At 44.2% G+C, this 16,198-nt stretch overlaps 1 protein-coding gene across 1 annotated transcript in view; it reads right to left on the reverse strand.

Annotated features, from left to right (window-relative positions):
* Positions 1 to 1,086: 1,086 nt before the first annotated feature.
* The window catches only part of Fermt1 (FERM domain containing kindlin 1), a 43,927-nt gene continuing 28,815 nt past the window's right edge, over positions 1,087 to 16,198 (reverse strand). The window contains exons 10-15 of the mRNA XM_052724080.1: positions 12,841 to 12,965; positions 11,921 to 12,027; positions 10,238 to 10,459; positions 9,518 to 9,642; positions 4,760 to 4,901; positions 1,087 to 3,715 (exon numbers count right to left, since the gene is read on the reverse strand). Of these exons, the coding sequence (XP_052580040.1) occupies positions 3,542 to 3,715; positions 4,760 to 4,901; positions 9,518 to 9,642; positions 10,238 to 10,459; positions 11,921 to 12,027; positions 12,841 to 12,965 (895 nt within the window). The 3' untranslated portion in view covers positions 1,087 to 3,541. The remainder of the gene's footprint in view (positions 3,716 to 4,759; positions 4,902 to 9,517; positions 9,643 to 10,237; positions 10,460 to 11,920; positions 12,028 to 12,840; positions 12,966 to 16,198) is intronic.

A 16,198-nucleotide genomic window follows, 5' to 3' on the forward strand; every position in this document is an offset into this window, starting at 1 on the left:
GACGCTTATCAATGGAGATACATCCTCAGGCCAAGTAAAATGATTTTTACTTCAGGAAATAACTATTGCAAGACACCTTGGATCCTAAGGCCATTGACTTAAAGGACTAACTTTCAAATGAAAAGATTCATTTCCGTACTTTTTAGGACTCCAAACTCAAATTGGAAAAAAACAAAACAACAACAACAACAAAAAAAAACCCCCAAAACTTTTAGTGAGGTATTTCTCTATCTCTCAGACCTCTTTGTTTTACCTCTACTTTATCCATCTAACTCTGGGACCAGCCAGTTTCCCAAAGCTGGTGACACTTTCCTGCCAGTATCAGACTGATGAGAGGATGTTGACTTTGTGGGTGGGTGTGGTGGACACTAAGTCACACTGGACTTGCAAGGGGGTGGGGGCACCGAGTTTCATTGAGTGGGAGGTGGCTAGTGCCTCAAGGCTGAGCAGGGAGGGAGAAGGTTGACAAACTTGACTTTGGATCCTGGTTCCACTGCTTCAGCCTTATGACCTCAGGGTAGTTCTCCTTGCGAGCTTTCTTCTGTCAGTAGAACAAGTAGGCAAGCTCTACTTGGCCCCCCTATGGGCCGATGTGAGAATTACATGGAAGGATCTTAAAAAGCACAGGTTTATACCTGTTAGGGGTCATTCTCCATTAAATAAAGAGGTGCCCTCAGCATCCAGCTATCAAAAGCTGAGGCCTTGGCTCTTCCTTTCTCTGGATACGTATTTCTTTGTTTTCTGGTGGTTTCTTAAGATCTAGAAAAGGACAAGACAGGCCACAGTAAGGACAGGACAGGGAATCTGATGCCCTTCAGTGAGTGAAGAGTTGAAAGCAAAGGTTAAGAAAGGTTCTAAGTTGACCTCTTAGACTCAAGGTCAAGCACTCTCTAATCGCCTGGAAGAGCCAGAATCCTGGTGTGCAGAGGCACATGTTACACCTGTCTGGGCTCTTCTTTCACAGCAGAGAGAATGTTCACCTTCAAACAGAGAGCAGGCCGGATAAGACACAACCAGACTGTATTCAAACCCATATAAAATGCAATTTTAAAAGTCATATAAATAATACAATGCAGATTTCAGCATCTGTGGCAGATAATACAGCAAACAGTGGTAGGGGGCACACATTAATTTAAAATTTCATTGAGGACAAGTCACCTGACCTTTTGTACCCAAATGTTAAAAAGAAAGAAAGGAAGGAAGGAAAGAAGGAAGAACCAAGCTGTTCTTTGGAACTGTGGCATTTAAAGTTTTCTTCTCACACCAGTTTATTCCCCTGAGATGTTGCTGTGTAAGCACAACATTGCATGAAATTTGGATAGAATGCAGCCAGTTCCTCTGAGCATTTCATGGAAATGTCAGCCAACCATGAAAAGCTAAGGAGGGACTGACCTGAAGGCTTGGGTTTGGGTAAACTAGGTAAGCTAAGCTGTCATTGGTGACACGCAATCAAGGTGACATATAATCAAGGAGGTCATTGTGACCAGGGCCTGAATGATTGGTTTAGACTCTAGCATGCAAATGTGGTTTTTTTTGTTTGTTTGGGAGAGAGTCATTATGGAGCCCTGGCTGGCCTCAAACTCATAGAGGTCTGCCTGCCTCTGCCTCCTGAGTCCTGGGATTAAAGATGTGTGCACTACACCCAACCTCCTGTCTAGGCTCTGAACAGTAGAACCCAGGACAGCAGAGGAACAACCACTACCATGCTCACTGCATGCACTTAACATCAGTGTCTGCATAAAACTTTCCAAATTAAGTCCTTCAGGATGGGAGGCAGAGCTTCCAAATGCCTAAAGCACTTCTGAGCTCAGGTGAGCCCCAGAAATTCAGTGGGTGCCTGAAGGCTCATGAATACACACCTCTAAGGAGAGGCTAAAAGAAATCTCCAGAAGGTTCTTCTGGCTCAGGTCTGTGGTCTCCAGCCAGGACTGTTTCCTGACTCCCGGAATTGCAGAACTCTCACTTCCCAGGTGGCTTTGTTGGGAAACAGAGCAACAGCTGATGTTTAAAGCGCTCTGGACTCCAGCCAAGCCCCTGAAGCGTGCAGCCTATGAGGGAGGCAGAGTTCAAGTTGAGTTCTTCCTCTGTCTGTGCAGTTTGAGTTAGTGTGGAAGGAGAAAGGCTGTGTATGAACAAAAGAAAACACCTCCCTTTAGCTCTGATGCTGCGTCCCACCTACTCAAAACCCACTCATTCCCTCTTAGGGAAAAACCAGGATATGACATTCAGGCAGCTGTCAAGGGCTTATGCTTGTAGTAGGGCAGGGATGACGCAGCAAAACGCAGCCCCCGAGAATCTGTTGTTGGCTTGTGATTTACAAAGCTAAAGCTGTTTAGGGAAAATGCCAAGAATCATAGAAACAGACTCCACCCCCAGAACTCCGCTGAGTGGATGAACACTTCCTACCACACAGACCAGCCAGGGCTCTGGAAGTCGCCAGCCATTAGTCTTCAGAACTTTACCACGGTGGACTCTAGGAACAAGTCTGCCCTCCCGTCCTTACTTGGTTGAAATGGAGGCCTGACTGGACTCTGAATCCTGTCCTGGGTGTTTTTGTCTTTTTGAGTCATTTTTAATTGTGTGTGTGTGTGTGTGCGCGCACTATGTGCATATGAGTGCAGGGACTCATGGAGTCCAGGAGAAGGACTCAGATCCTTGGAGCTAGGTACTGGGAACTCAGTTAAGGTCCTCTGGAAGAGCAGCAAACCCCTTTAACTGCCGAGTCACCCTTCCAGTTCCATGGAAGGTGGTTTTTATTAACAGAGAGCTGGGCCTGTTTTCTTGAGATCCAGCCCAGAACAGAAGCAATTGAATCATGGATCTTGGCTAAGAATGGGCTTCCCTGTATTCCTTCAGTACATGTCTTTAAGAAGGACTTCAGTGTGTCTGTGGGATTCCCTAGGAATGGGGCTTCTAGTCTCAGCAGTAATTTGAGGACCAATGATTTGACCAATGGCCAGTGGTCACCTTAACAGATGTGACAGCCACTGTAAACTGATGATGCTGAAGACCACTGTAATCCTGTCCCTCCCCCACTCATCTCTTTGACCTCCAGAGAAAAGGTGTGTCCCTCTGCCATTTTGGCAAGATGAGAGCTATGATCAGTTTTGTTAAGGAAGGACCTGAGTTTCTGGAATAAGATTTGTGCTTGTAACATGTCCCTTTTACCCTTCTGTTCTCACTGCTGACTTACCATGAGGCACATAGGCAGAAGGTCAACTGCTGGTTACTTACATGTGCTTGCAAAGTCACAGAGCCTGAGTGCCATGCTGGGCTTTAGAGTAGCCATAGAGTAGCAGCCCCCTCTCTCCCCACCCGCTCATAGGAAAAGCAGCAGGAGCCCAGTCTGCTGCTGGCAGTTTGAGGCAAAGTCCTGTGGAAGGGATGTGCTGGCAGTGTGTTCAGATGAGGCAAGGAGCTGGGCATCTGATGGGAAGTATACATTGTGTTAGCCTGGAATCTACACACTGGGAAAGCCACAGGTCCTATCCATCCTGGAAGATCTCCTAGGTCCACATAGGCCAAGTAGGCCTGTTTCACTTCAGTCCTGACCGCCTGTCAATTTGTGAAAGAGGTCCTCATCGAGCGTTTCATTTTGGTCCTTGGATCGGGTGGACAAGAAAATGTAGCCACCAATGTACTCGTGCACAATCTTGCAATCCGCACTTAGGCAGGTGAACGCGATGGAGACATTTTGGTCAAACTCGATTGCCACCTGGAAAAGTAAGCCATGGATAAACTTAAATTCTGACAAGTAAGGATGAGAAAGCAGTTGTTAGGCTGGGAATAGCCCCCCAAAGCTGAGGACTATGGAAGTCTCCAAAACACCAGGCAGAAAAATGGCTTTCTGAGACATGCCTTTGCTCTTTGCGCCCTCTTGTGGTCTTAACTCTGATGCGTGCCTTTGCTCTTTTAGAGGTAAGGACGTCCCAATCACTCCCTGTGTGGAGGAGAAAGAAGCTTTGCGGACTCTTGTTTGTTTTTTAGAGACAGGGTTTCTCTGTGTAGCCCTGGCCATCCTGGAACTTGCTCTGTAGACCAGGCTGGCCTCGAACTCAGAAATCTGCCTGCCTCTACCTCCCGAGCACTGAGATTAAAGGTGTGTGCTAGCTAGCTTTTAACTATTGCTGACTAGCTTTGTGGACCCTTTCAGAGGAGGTCTCACTGTGTGTAGCCTAGGCTAGAAGCCCTGAACTTGCAGCGATCCTCCTGTCTCAGCCTCCTGAGTTCTAGGATTACAGGTGTGAGCCACCATTGTGGGCTGCAGACTCTTTAGTGGAGAATAAAAGCCCTGCCTTAGTTCTCCAGCAGCCTCTGCCCGTCAGCCTTTGCTCCATGAAAGTTACAAGTTCTAAACACTAAACCACTTAGAGAATGGCCCATTTCTCACCTCTCCACTCTGGGATTCCCTGCAGAACTTTAAAAATGACTGACACTCACTTCCTACTCCTGGACAGTAATAGTAAAATGCTTTAAAATATTAGATCAATTTTCTGGCCTTCAGTCTATGCATGTGTGCCCAGACAGTTAATATAATCTGTCTGCAGGGGAAGTCTTCACAGAGCTAAGTTGATTGGCAGTGTTAACTGAATAACTCTGGGCCTAGATTGGCTAGGAAATTGCCCAGAAATGCATGCTAGTATTTTAATAGGCTATTACCACATGTTCCTGGCTCATGAGTTCTAACTATAAAGGCACCTGAATCTTTGCTAATGTACATCTGTGGGTCAGCTTAGACTATCAGAAGCTTCTACCTCACCTGCCGGATTTCCCAGTTGACATTCCACTGCTTCATATTGGCGAATCTCCATGTTGTAACTGGAATCCCAGTGACTGCATCGATTCTAATCAACCTGTTGTATGAAACTCCCAGAATGTCATCTTTCTTGCTTCCTTTAAATCTGAAAATAATAGTGTTAATTAAGAGAACAACAGTTATTCATATATAAGTTCTTTAAAATAATTTATTGTTGTTGTTTGTATGCAGGATGTGTATGTGTGGGTGCAAAACACACGTGTGAAGGTCAGAGGACAACTTTATGGAGTCAGTTCTGTCCTTCCACCTTTATGTGGGCCCCAGGGAACTCAAATCACCAGGCTTGTGCAGCTTTTATCTTCTGAGCCAGCTCTCTGGCCCCACATACAGTTTCTCAAAGGTGACCTCATAACATTTCTAAATTATCTCAGAAGAAAAGTCAATAAACCATCTACGTTCTGAAGGAGGACACTTTCGTGTTGATAGAGAAGATATGAAGAACGGGAGGGAATGAAGGCTTCCCTGAAGACATTCTTTAAAAGAAGATGACATCAGAGGAAACAAAATCAGAGGAAGTCAAACCACTTCATACAAAATTAGCACCACAGCGTTCTAGGCTTGGGGGGTAGACTATTCCTGACCAGCAGAGAGTGAAGAACATGAATAAGTGATGTCCATGTGCCAGATAAGGTAACAGAGGAGAGCAAAGTGCAGAGGTGACAGGGAGTTCTAGCATGAGGTCACTACATCTGTAGATAGAGGTCAGAGAAGGTGACAGAACCAAAGAGGTGATGCCTGGGGGTGAGTGAGCTACGTGGGTATCTGGGGGGAAAAGTATGGCAGGCAGTGCAGTATTGTAGCATTACCACTTACGTGTATAAATGAGTATGCGTAAAGACTGCCAGGGGGCCAGGGTGACTGGCATAGTATAAGGAGGGCAGAGGAATGGACACAGAGAGCTAAGCTGTAGAGACATGCTGACTCTGAGTGGCACAGAAAGATGCCAGGGGGTTTGGGGCAGAGGCTTAGCATGGACTGCCTCAGGTTTTACAGGAATCACTCTGAATGCTCTTAGAAAACAAGGCTAGAGGCAGAGAAACCAGGTAGGGCCACCCTGGCAGTGCCCAAGTGGTAGTGAGATTCTGGGTGTGCCCTGAAGGCAGAGCTGGTAGGATTTGCCAGTATACATGGTGTTAGTGCAACAGAAACCATGGTTTCATGTAGTGAAAGAGTTTCATTTAGTGAGGTGCAGAATAACTCAAGGAGGGGCAGCTTTAGGGGAGAAAGAATAGGAGTTTTGGACATGGGAAGATGAGATGCCAACTCATTAACACCATGATTTGATTGGATGGGTGAATCTGCAATTTAAGAGTGGATTTGTGGACCAAGACACACATCCCAGAGTAACAACTCCTTGTATAAAGAAAGCCAAACAAATGGCTGAGCTATAGTGTGAAGAGTGGGTTAAGTTGCATGAGCTTGTGCACTCTAGTATTCTAAGAAACTGGGGAGACAAGAATGGACCAGGAAAGGAGATTAAAAGAATTGGCCAGGGAGGGAGGAGGGTAACTAGAGAGGTCTGCTATGTTGGAAGTCTAGGTCCAGGAGGAAGGCATGTGTTGTAGAATATTATTTTAATGTGTGTTACTTTTGTTTATGTTGCATTTAATTCTGTGAAGCTGTGATACTGTGCTTGTCTAAAACACCTAGTGGTCTAATAAAGCTCTGAACTGCCAATAGCAAGGCAGGAGAAAGGATAGGTGGGGCTGGCAGGCAGAGAGGATATATAGAAGGAGAAATCTGGGAGGAGAAAAGATCAAGGAATGAGAGAGGAAGGAGGAGGACATCAGGGGCCAGCCACCCAGCTACACAGCAAGCCATGGAGTAAGAGTAAGATTTACAGAAGAAAGAGAATGGGAAAAGCCCAGAGGCAAAAGGTAGACAGGATAATTTAAGTTAAGGAAAGCTGGTAAGAAACAAGCAAAGCTAAGGCTGGGCATTTAAAATTAAGAATAAGCCTCTGTGTGTGATTTATTTGGGAGCTGGGTGGTGGGCCCCCCAAAAGAGAAAAAGCAAGCAACAATGGACATGCTTTACAGTTAAAGGTTGTTGAGAGGTCTTATGGCACAAAGGCTCAGAGTTAGCCACTGGATTCAGCAAAGGTCAAGGGTGACCAGTGGGTGACCTTGATGACAGCAAGTGGAAGGCTGTGGAGTGGGCAGGGACATGCCTGGGGTGGGTTCAAGAAGAGAAGGAACTGGAGACAGTATTTACAACACGTGTGAGGAATTCTGCTGGGAAGGGAACAGACATGTAGCAAGGGAGGATGTGAGAGGGGATATGAGGCTGATACCAGTATGGATATTGTAGAAGAGAGAAAAACAATTTGGGAAAAATTCTAATTGAACAAAACACTTTTCATCTTTCTTATCTCCTACCTTTGATTAAAGTTAGCTCTACTTTCTAGGGTAATTTTTATACCTTTTATTGTTCATTCTGTTACCTTAAGTATTTTGAATAAATAAATAATTTTTTTTAGAAACATGGTCCTATGTAATCCAGGCTGATTCTCTTTCCTCCATCTCTCAAGGATTACAAGTCTGCACCACCATATCTAGTTTTATGAAGTACTGAGGATTGAACACAGAACTTTGTACATGCTAGACAAGTACTCTACCACCTAAGCTACACCTCTAGCCCCTCAACATTTAATAACACAACTCAGTGCATGTCTTGCTCTAGTGGATGAAACACCCCTGGGCTGCTCTTTAGCTTCCAGGAAGCAGAGATGTACAGACCCAGTTTTCTTAGGGTGGTCAAGTCTCTGCTACTGTGGATCATATTACACATGGGGTCTGCGCTAGCCCTTCCTTCTAACTAGCCTTTGGAAGTGCAGATTTTTAAAAACAAACCTTGGGCTTCTGCCTCAACATCTTTATAAACAAATGTTAGAGGTTACAGGTGTATGAGCTGACAGGTCAAACAGACAAGAGGGAGAAGTCATGTCAAGGGGTCGTCATCCTGGGATGTCTGTTCAGGGCCTGCCCACACTTTACAATTAATTACCATGTAACTCACACTGTTACCCTGTTGGATTTGCTCAACAGAGCAGGTCCAGACACCCACTAGCATGTCTCAAAGCTGGATCATGGGAAGACCAATGCAAATGCCCAGGGCCAGAAGCTAGCGTAGGAAGAGGTGAGATTGGATGCTGGGCCTGGTTTGTCTAAGTACCCCTGCTTCCCACTGTGTGGTGATGACCTCTGAGTTACAGATAAATCTGTGCCATGTGTGCATACATGCACATACATGTGTGCTCATATGGGAGTATCCAATGTGATTTGTCCTCTCTCCATCGTTTTTCCCCTTTGTGCTTGGGATGGAATCCAGGGCCTTGAACATGTGCTCCCTCCCTAGTCCTTGATGCTTTGCCTGGCTATGTAGCTCTGGCTGGTCTTCAGATGGCCTTAAACACATGGTCCACCTGCCTTTGTCCTGCTTGCCAGGCTGATAATGGTGTGCCACCATGTGTCATTGCACAACAACTCTTTGTTGTGGTGAATAAAGCAGAAGGATTTTGTGGGGGACAAAAGTTAACAGTGAGATTCGAACAGAAGTGAGTAACTGAAAAGTCTGAACACATTCCCTTGCCGGCAGAGGCGGGAGGAACCAGATTTTTGGAAAGAACCGAAACGTACACAAACTGTATGTTTGTGATTGGCTGTATCTTACACAAGTCAGTCAACCACGTTATGAAATGAGGTCGTAATGTACCACTTGCTGTGCCAGAGGATTAAGCATTACATTTTGCTTTAGCTCCGGTTTCCCTTACTTGGATTTGGCTGGCTTAAAAAGGAGTACTTGAAGTTGGGAAAATGTTTGGAGGGAAGTGGGAGGATCTGGAGAGGAAGGCGTGGCAGAAGGTGGGTTTGATTAAAACATCAATTTATGAGCCTGTCTATGGACACATTTTGGAGAGCCACATTTTATGTGGTAGACACAGCCATTGTACCAGTGCAGATTGCCAATGTCAGTGGCCCTGGCTATTGGGTTGAACTTGGACAAATCATGTAACTCTTTTTTTTTCCATAGAGAAACATGTTCTCATCTGTAAAACACAAGAAGGTAATAATAGATGAGCCACACCACAGGAACAGTGTCTTTTCAGAAAAGGCTGGGGGACATGATGCGTGTGTTTGCTAGGACATCTCTCTGGAAACCCACAACTCTACCAAGCCCTACTGTGAGATCGTAGCAGGGAGGGAAAGTTGACATGGAGGGAGGTCACAGGTGGCAAAAACTCAGGAGCGGACACTCTCCTTTTGGTTCAGCACAGGTGGTTAGCCTAAAAGAATACAATTTGTAAAATCTGAACATTCCCCCCCCCTTTTTTTTAATTTTTCAAGATAGGGTTTCTCTGTGTAGTTTTGGTGCCTGCCCTGGATCTCGATCTGTAGACCAGGCTGGCCTCGAACTCACAGAGATCTGCCTGGCTCTGCCTCCCAAGTGCTGGGATTAAAGGAGTACTCCACCACCGCCCAGCTAAAATCTGAACATTTCCTTTCCTGCATTTAAGTTTCAGGGAGTGTTGACTCACTGAGCAGAAGGTATGGAAGATTCTTAAGGGCAGTCGAAGTACTTGGGCTGTTTGTGAAAGGGCAACATTCTAAAATAAGAGCTTGACATTCTAGACTGAGAACAAAGTAGGCTTCCAGAAAGCCATCTGTGGCTGAAGGGAAGGTGAAAAGACTCTGTAATTACCTGACGAGGTAGTAGGTGAGGCCGAACTCTGGTAAGGACTGCCATGCCTGGATGAACTGCAGTTTGGCTTCGACCAGAGGCATCTGGGCTACGTTATGGTGAGCTTCCAGGATCCGGGCTGCCAGCTAAGCAGAAACGGGAGACATCAAACTCTGCTTCACATTTGCTAATTGCTTTCTAATCATTCTTCTGGTTCTAGATCCCCAGTGAGAACAATCCATCCAGAGCTCCGCTGAACTCTGCACAGATGGCTCGTTCTACTAATTAACTAGTTAGTTCATTCACTTTCTCCTTTTGGCAGAGTTGTGAAAATCATTGAGGAGGAGGAGGGCCAAGATCAATCAACACACACACACACACACACACACACACACACACACACACACACACACACACATACTTCTAAGGTTCATGCAGATGGCTCTCTCTCTTCGGTGTTGCTTACACTGGACTAGGTTCACCTGTGCAAACTTTGATCCATTCGATGGGAGCATAATTTTGATTCTTAATGGTTTAACTCTGGAGTATTACCATATCCAGTCAGCAGTAAAATAATCTCTAACAAAACCAACAGTAATTCTGTCACATTATCTACTACCCAGGACATTGTCAAATTTCTCCATTAACCTATTTTTCATGATGATGGCCTTAATTGGATGGAGCCCCTCCTTTTATTTTAGAGCATAAGTACTGTAAACAAACAACCAAGCAGGTAAGAACCTGTTTAGACTTGTGCTTTTTTGCACAGCGAGGCGATACTAAACATTCTGGGTTCATGTCCATGCTTTCGATACTGGAAGCCACGAGAGGCGATGAGTTCCGGTTTTTCATCTTCAGAAATGAAAGGATGCTGACGACCTCTGGCTGATAGGAGCTGTCTGCCATGGTTTTACCCTTTGATGCCAAGATGCAGGCAGCCATCCACCGGGCATATTGATCCTCCTGAAATAAATGTCAGAGGACTTAGAAACAAGTCCTCAGTGGAGTCACCTTGCCACAGACCAGCAGAGATCTTAGCCAAGAGGGTGAGAAGCAATAGAGGCCTTGGGCATTGATACAAAACTATTGTTTTCCAATCACGGAAAGATGTGAAGCCGCACTCCTTCTGAGTGGCTGCTAGCCGCGGAAGGTAACACCCAGCAAGATCTTTTGAAGTGTGTCCTGTCAGCTTTGAAAGACATTTTAAAATAATTTATTTAAGTTTATCTTATGTGCATTGGTACAAAAGTGTCTGATCCCCTGGAATTTGAGTTAGAGAGTTGTGAGCTACCATGTAGGTGCTGGGAATTGAACTCAGGTCCTCTGGATGAGCAGCCAGTGCTCTTAACCTCTGAGTGTCTCTTCACCCCAGCTTTGAATGAGTTTGCACCAGGAACTCTGTGTGGAAAAATGATGCAAGGAGACAAAGGAGTCCTGAGAGGTGCAGACAAACGAAGCACCACATTTCCTGAGAGCCTCATAGATATGATTTCTAACTTCATAACTTCATACATGATGGAGAACCCCACCCCCAGGCTTTCTGTATTATTTGTATCCTCATCTATCCTAGGTAAAGATTCCAACTCTAAGGAGACAATCAGGCCTTGGATGGGATTTGAACCAGTCAGTGGAGTTTCTATTGCTCTTTAATACCTGTGCCAGGCAGTCTGGGACCCAGAATAAATAAAGTCAGCTCAAACTGAAGCAAGGAGCCAAGTCAAGGTAGACCTGTAGTTCAATAAGATGCAGCCAGCTAATAGCAGCCTGGAACACCAGACTCCTCCAGCCAAAATTCAAATGTTTTTAGAACATCAGTGCAACACTACTTACCATGTCTGTTACAGACAGAGGAGCAGCTTGAGCTATGATCTCTATGGGGCTGCATTTACTACAGTTCTATAGAGGAGACTTCAGTTTTGCGGTGATCCTTTCAGTACAGATTCAATACGTCACATATAGCATTTAGTACTTACTATAATATAGGCGTTGCGTTAGGTGCTTTAGCCTATGTGTAGGCTAATGTATGTGTTCTGAGCATGCCTAAGATAGGCTTAGTTGGGATGTTTGTAGGTTAGGTGTTTTAAATGCAATTTTGACTGAACAGTAATTTTAATTTATGATGTGTTTATGGGATTGAACCCATTATACGTACATCAACAAGTATCTGTGTGTTTTGCTCTTAGTATTAAATTTTATTTATTTATTGTTTTTTGGGGGGAGGCACATGTGTATCCTGGTGTATGAGTAGAGGAGGTCAGAAGACAACCTGGGGGAGCCAGCTCTTTCCTTCCACTGTGTGAGTCCTGAGGCTCGAACTCAGATCACTCAGTTTGGCAGCAGGCACCTTTACTCACTGAGCCATCTTGCCAGCCCCTGCTTAGTCTTAATACAGAGGAACTGATGCGATTTAGTGGCTTTACTTACATGGTCACATCTCAAGTACACTTCATTCATACCATCGGCGACAGGGATTAGTAACTTGATTCCAAATTTTCTCCCCGCTACATTCACATCTGGAGCAATTTCACAGCCTGAGGAACAAAAAACAGGTCAACACTGAGTGCCGAGAAATCTGTTGTAATAAATATCAATGTGTATCTACAGCCGAGACTTGCCCATGAGTCAAAGCTAGAAGAGCAATCAATAACAATGACTCAGGGAAAACTAATTAGGAATAGAAACAAGAATGATAAAGAAAATGATTCTATTATTTCCTTTAAAAATCAATTGAATTCATTTTTAAGATGATATTGACTATCTTGTTAGGAGCAATTATAATTATAAATATAAAATTTTTTTTTTTTTTGAGACAAGATCTCAATGTGTCCCAGGCTGGCCTTGAACTGGCTGTATAGCTTAGGCTGGCCTTGAATCCATAATCCTGCCTCAGGAGGGTAGCCCCACTCCTGGTATGAATAAAAAAAAATGTAAAAGTGAACAAAGCAGAAGTGACTGTCTGCCACAATGGTGGCAGAGCTGAGTACACGGGCTGATTAAATCACCCAGGGGGCTGAGACGCCACTTTCAGCACTTAGAACGGGCACTAAAGTAACTAAGACTGAAACACAACATTTCATGGCATTCCTCCCTACCCCCTCTCTGTAGTGCTTAGGATCGAACCAGGAACCTTGCACAAAAGTACATGCTCTACCAACCCCCAGCCTGGACACAACTGTTTTTGCATCAGAAAGCCTCACATGCTGGGTGAGAAGGGAGAATCCAGCACAGACCTCATGCAATGCCCATGTCCTGTAATGCAGAGGAGCTGCTGTCTGGTAAGCAGCGAGGCTCAGAGTTCTTCTGCATCTTGTTGGATGCCACAGCGAGATGCAAAAAGCCCTTACCTCTAAGGTTTAGTTTTTCTATTGGCTCTCCTTGTTCAAGTTCCTTATTTTTAAAGTAGGCTATAGATGTGTCTTTAAAGACAAACCAGTATTGCTTGAAAGCTTTTAACATTAGCTTCTTGGGCCTGCAAATTAAAGAACAGCAAATATTTAAACACTAGTCGGAACTGCAGAATACACAGCAAATATAGAGTGGATTAAGGCCTTGGGATAACATAGTCTTTATTGTTAAAACAATTTCAAATTTCTGATTTTAATTCTACTTTTTTCTAATGGTGCCGAGGATCAGACCCAGGGCTTTGGGCACGCTGGGTAAGTGCTATCCCACTGAACTGCATCCCCAGCCCACTAACAGATAAAAGCAGGAAGTGAAACATTGCTGTGTGATGTACACATTGATGCAAATTAATTCAAAGGCCCAGAAGTCATAAGTCAGACCTCTTGGGTCCATGCTCTTCCTCTGCCTCTGTGGGACTCTAACAGTGGGAGCAGGGGCTGTCTCTGACTCTTTTGCTGGCTTCTGGGACCCTGCTCCTCATACTGGGTCACCTTGTCCAGCCCTAATATAAGGGGGAGGTGCTTACTGCAACTTGATATGCCATGTTTTGTTGATATCCATGAGAGGCTTGCCCTTTTATGAATAGAAAGGAGGAGTGGATGCGGTGGGAGCAGAGGGGAATTGGGGGGAGGATTGAGAGGAGGGAGGGGAAACTGTGGTCTGGATGTAAAATAAATAAATAAATTAAAAAAATTTTGCCTGGTGATGGTGGTGCATGCCTTTAATCCCAGTACTCCAGAGGCAGAGGCAGGTGAATCTCTTTGAGTTTGAGGCCAGCTTGGTCTACAGAGTGAACTCCAGGACAACCAGGGCTACACAGTGAAACCCTGTCTCGAAAAACCAGAAAAAACCAAGCCAAGCCAAACCAAACCAAACCAAACCAAACCAAACCAAACCCAACAAACAAAAAAACCCTTAAAACATTTTAAATACCTGCCTTCTTGACGAATGTGTAAGAATATATAAACAGTAACACTGTACTACTAAAAACATTATTAAACTTACACAAAAATACAAAGTGAAGCACTCGGGAGGCAGAGCCAGGCGGATCTCTGTGAGTTCGAGGCCAGCCTGGGCTACCAAGTGAGTTCCAGGAAAGGCGCAAAGCTACACAGAGAAACCCTGTCTCGAAAAACCAAAAAAAAAAAAAAAAAAAAAAAAAAAGTACAAAGTGAATGGAACATTAAGCCCATTTCAAGAAAGGAAGCAGTTGCTTACTCAAAACTCAATGGATTTATCTCAGCTGTGATGACTGAATCATGACGCCGTAGCCCTAGCTGTACAAGTGTTTGTCGAGACAAAACTACTGATATCCATCTTCTCTGAGGCCAGTCACTCACTCAGGAAAGTTAAGTAGACCATACGGAATTTTAATATTTTTAATAAGTACATTTCAAACTCATTGTAGCTCTTGAAGTAGATCACATTTGTCATGGAAATATATGTTACCATGTTTTAAAAGCATTCAGACTTTTTTTTCTCGTATGGTTTTAAGGACTGAACTTGGACCTGGCACACTAGACAAACACTCTACCTCAGCCATTATTGTTTTTATAAAACCACTTTAGCAGGGGTGGGTAGTGGTGGGCAATGAGAAGAAAGTATAATGACATTTATGTAGGAAGATACCACAAGGCATTACTCTGTATGCCAGCTGTGGTGGTTTGAAAGAAAATGGCCCCCAAAGGAAGTGGCACTATTAAGAAGTATGGCTTTGTTGGAGGAAGTGTGTCACTGTGGAGGCGGGCTTTGAGGTCTTATATATGCTCAAGCCACACCCAGTATCTCAGACCACTTCCTGTTGCCTGCGGATCAAGATGTAAGAACTCTCAGCTCCTTCTCTAGCACCAGGTCTGCCTGCATGCTGCCTTGCTCCCCACCATGACAATAGTGGACTAAACCTCTGAACTGTAAGTGAGCCACCCCAATGAAATGTCTTCCTTTATGAGAGTTGCCATGGTCATGGTGTCTCTTCAAAGCAATAGAGACCCTAACTGAGACACCAGCCTAAAAATTACTAAAATACTGTAATCAGGTATGGTTGACATACAAAGAGTTTTGTATATGTAATATACAAATCTGGATGAATTTGCGGATACCAATGTGAAATCATTGCCGTTAATGCCATATACATGTTTGAAACCTCTCAGAGTTTCCTTGTCCCTTCCTTCTTACTATTCCCTTCAGTGTAAGAAGAGTTAATTTTCTTAGTAAACTACTCTTTGTTGTAGCGACCTCTAGGACTTACTTATCTTATGTACTGGATCTCTGTATCCTTTGGCCATCAGCCCATTTCCTTCTTATTCCAGGTCACACCACCACTTCTACCTTCCATTGCTGTGAAATTGATGTTTTAGATCCACAACATTTGTCTTTTGGTTCGTTTCTGTTTTTTGAGATGGGGTTTCTCTGTGTAGCCCTAGCTGTCATGGAACTCACTCTGTAGACCAGGCTGTCCTTGAACTCACAGAGATCTGCCTGCCTCTGCCTCCCGAGTGCTGGGATTAAAGGTGTGCGTCACCATGCTTGGCCTAGCACTTGTCTTTTTAATGCATGGCATGGTTATTGGCAACAGGGTAACCATGGAAACTTTGCAGAACATTTCTAAAATGTTATCTTTGGGGACTGGAGAGTTGGCTCAGCAGTTAAGAACATTTGCTGCACCCACATGGTAGCTCACAATCATTTGTAACTATTTCCATGGGCTCTGATGCTCTCTTATGACCTCTGTGGGCACCAGGCTTGCACATGGTACACACACACAAATGCAGTCAAAACACCCATATACATAAAATATTAAAAAAATTTAATCTAAAAAATGCTATCTTCACAACATTCCTATCTTTCAAAAACTGGTTATACTATAACTATTTCACAATCACTTGTTCCTTCAAGGAGAGGTAAGTGTGTATGCAGTTTTGGAAGCATGTGGTAGCTTACAAGTGATGCTAAGTGGGGAATACTTATTTTTGAAAAACAAAACCTCACAACACCATTTACTGGCTTTGCCTACATGAAACCAGAGAGTCTTATGGTGGGATCAAACTTTCATGATCATTCTCCATTTATTTATGAAGTATTGTAAAGATCCTGGCATATTTTAAGAGTCTTGTCTTGAAATAAATCAACTATATAGCTCATGTGTAAGTATTACTAGAAGTTCTTTGCTGTGGTAGCTTGCTGATAAATAACTCAGTGAACAAATTTTATCTGCAGCATTCCTATTAACTGTTGATGGAGCCATTTTATCTGCTCCAAAGTGGCACTGGTAGCAGCTTTGGCATACACCCTGTTCACAGG

Source organism: Peromyscus californicus, unplaced genomic scaffold (assembly GCF_007827085.1).
Source record: "Peromyscus californicus insignis strain IS unplaced genomic scaffold, ASM782708v3 Scaffold_7__1_contigs__length_154581171, whole genome shotgun sequence".
Taxonomy (NCBI): domain Eukaryota; kingdom Metazoa; phylum Chordata; class Mammalia; order Rodentia; family Cricetidae; genus Peromyscus; species Peromyscus californicus.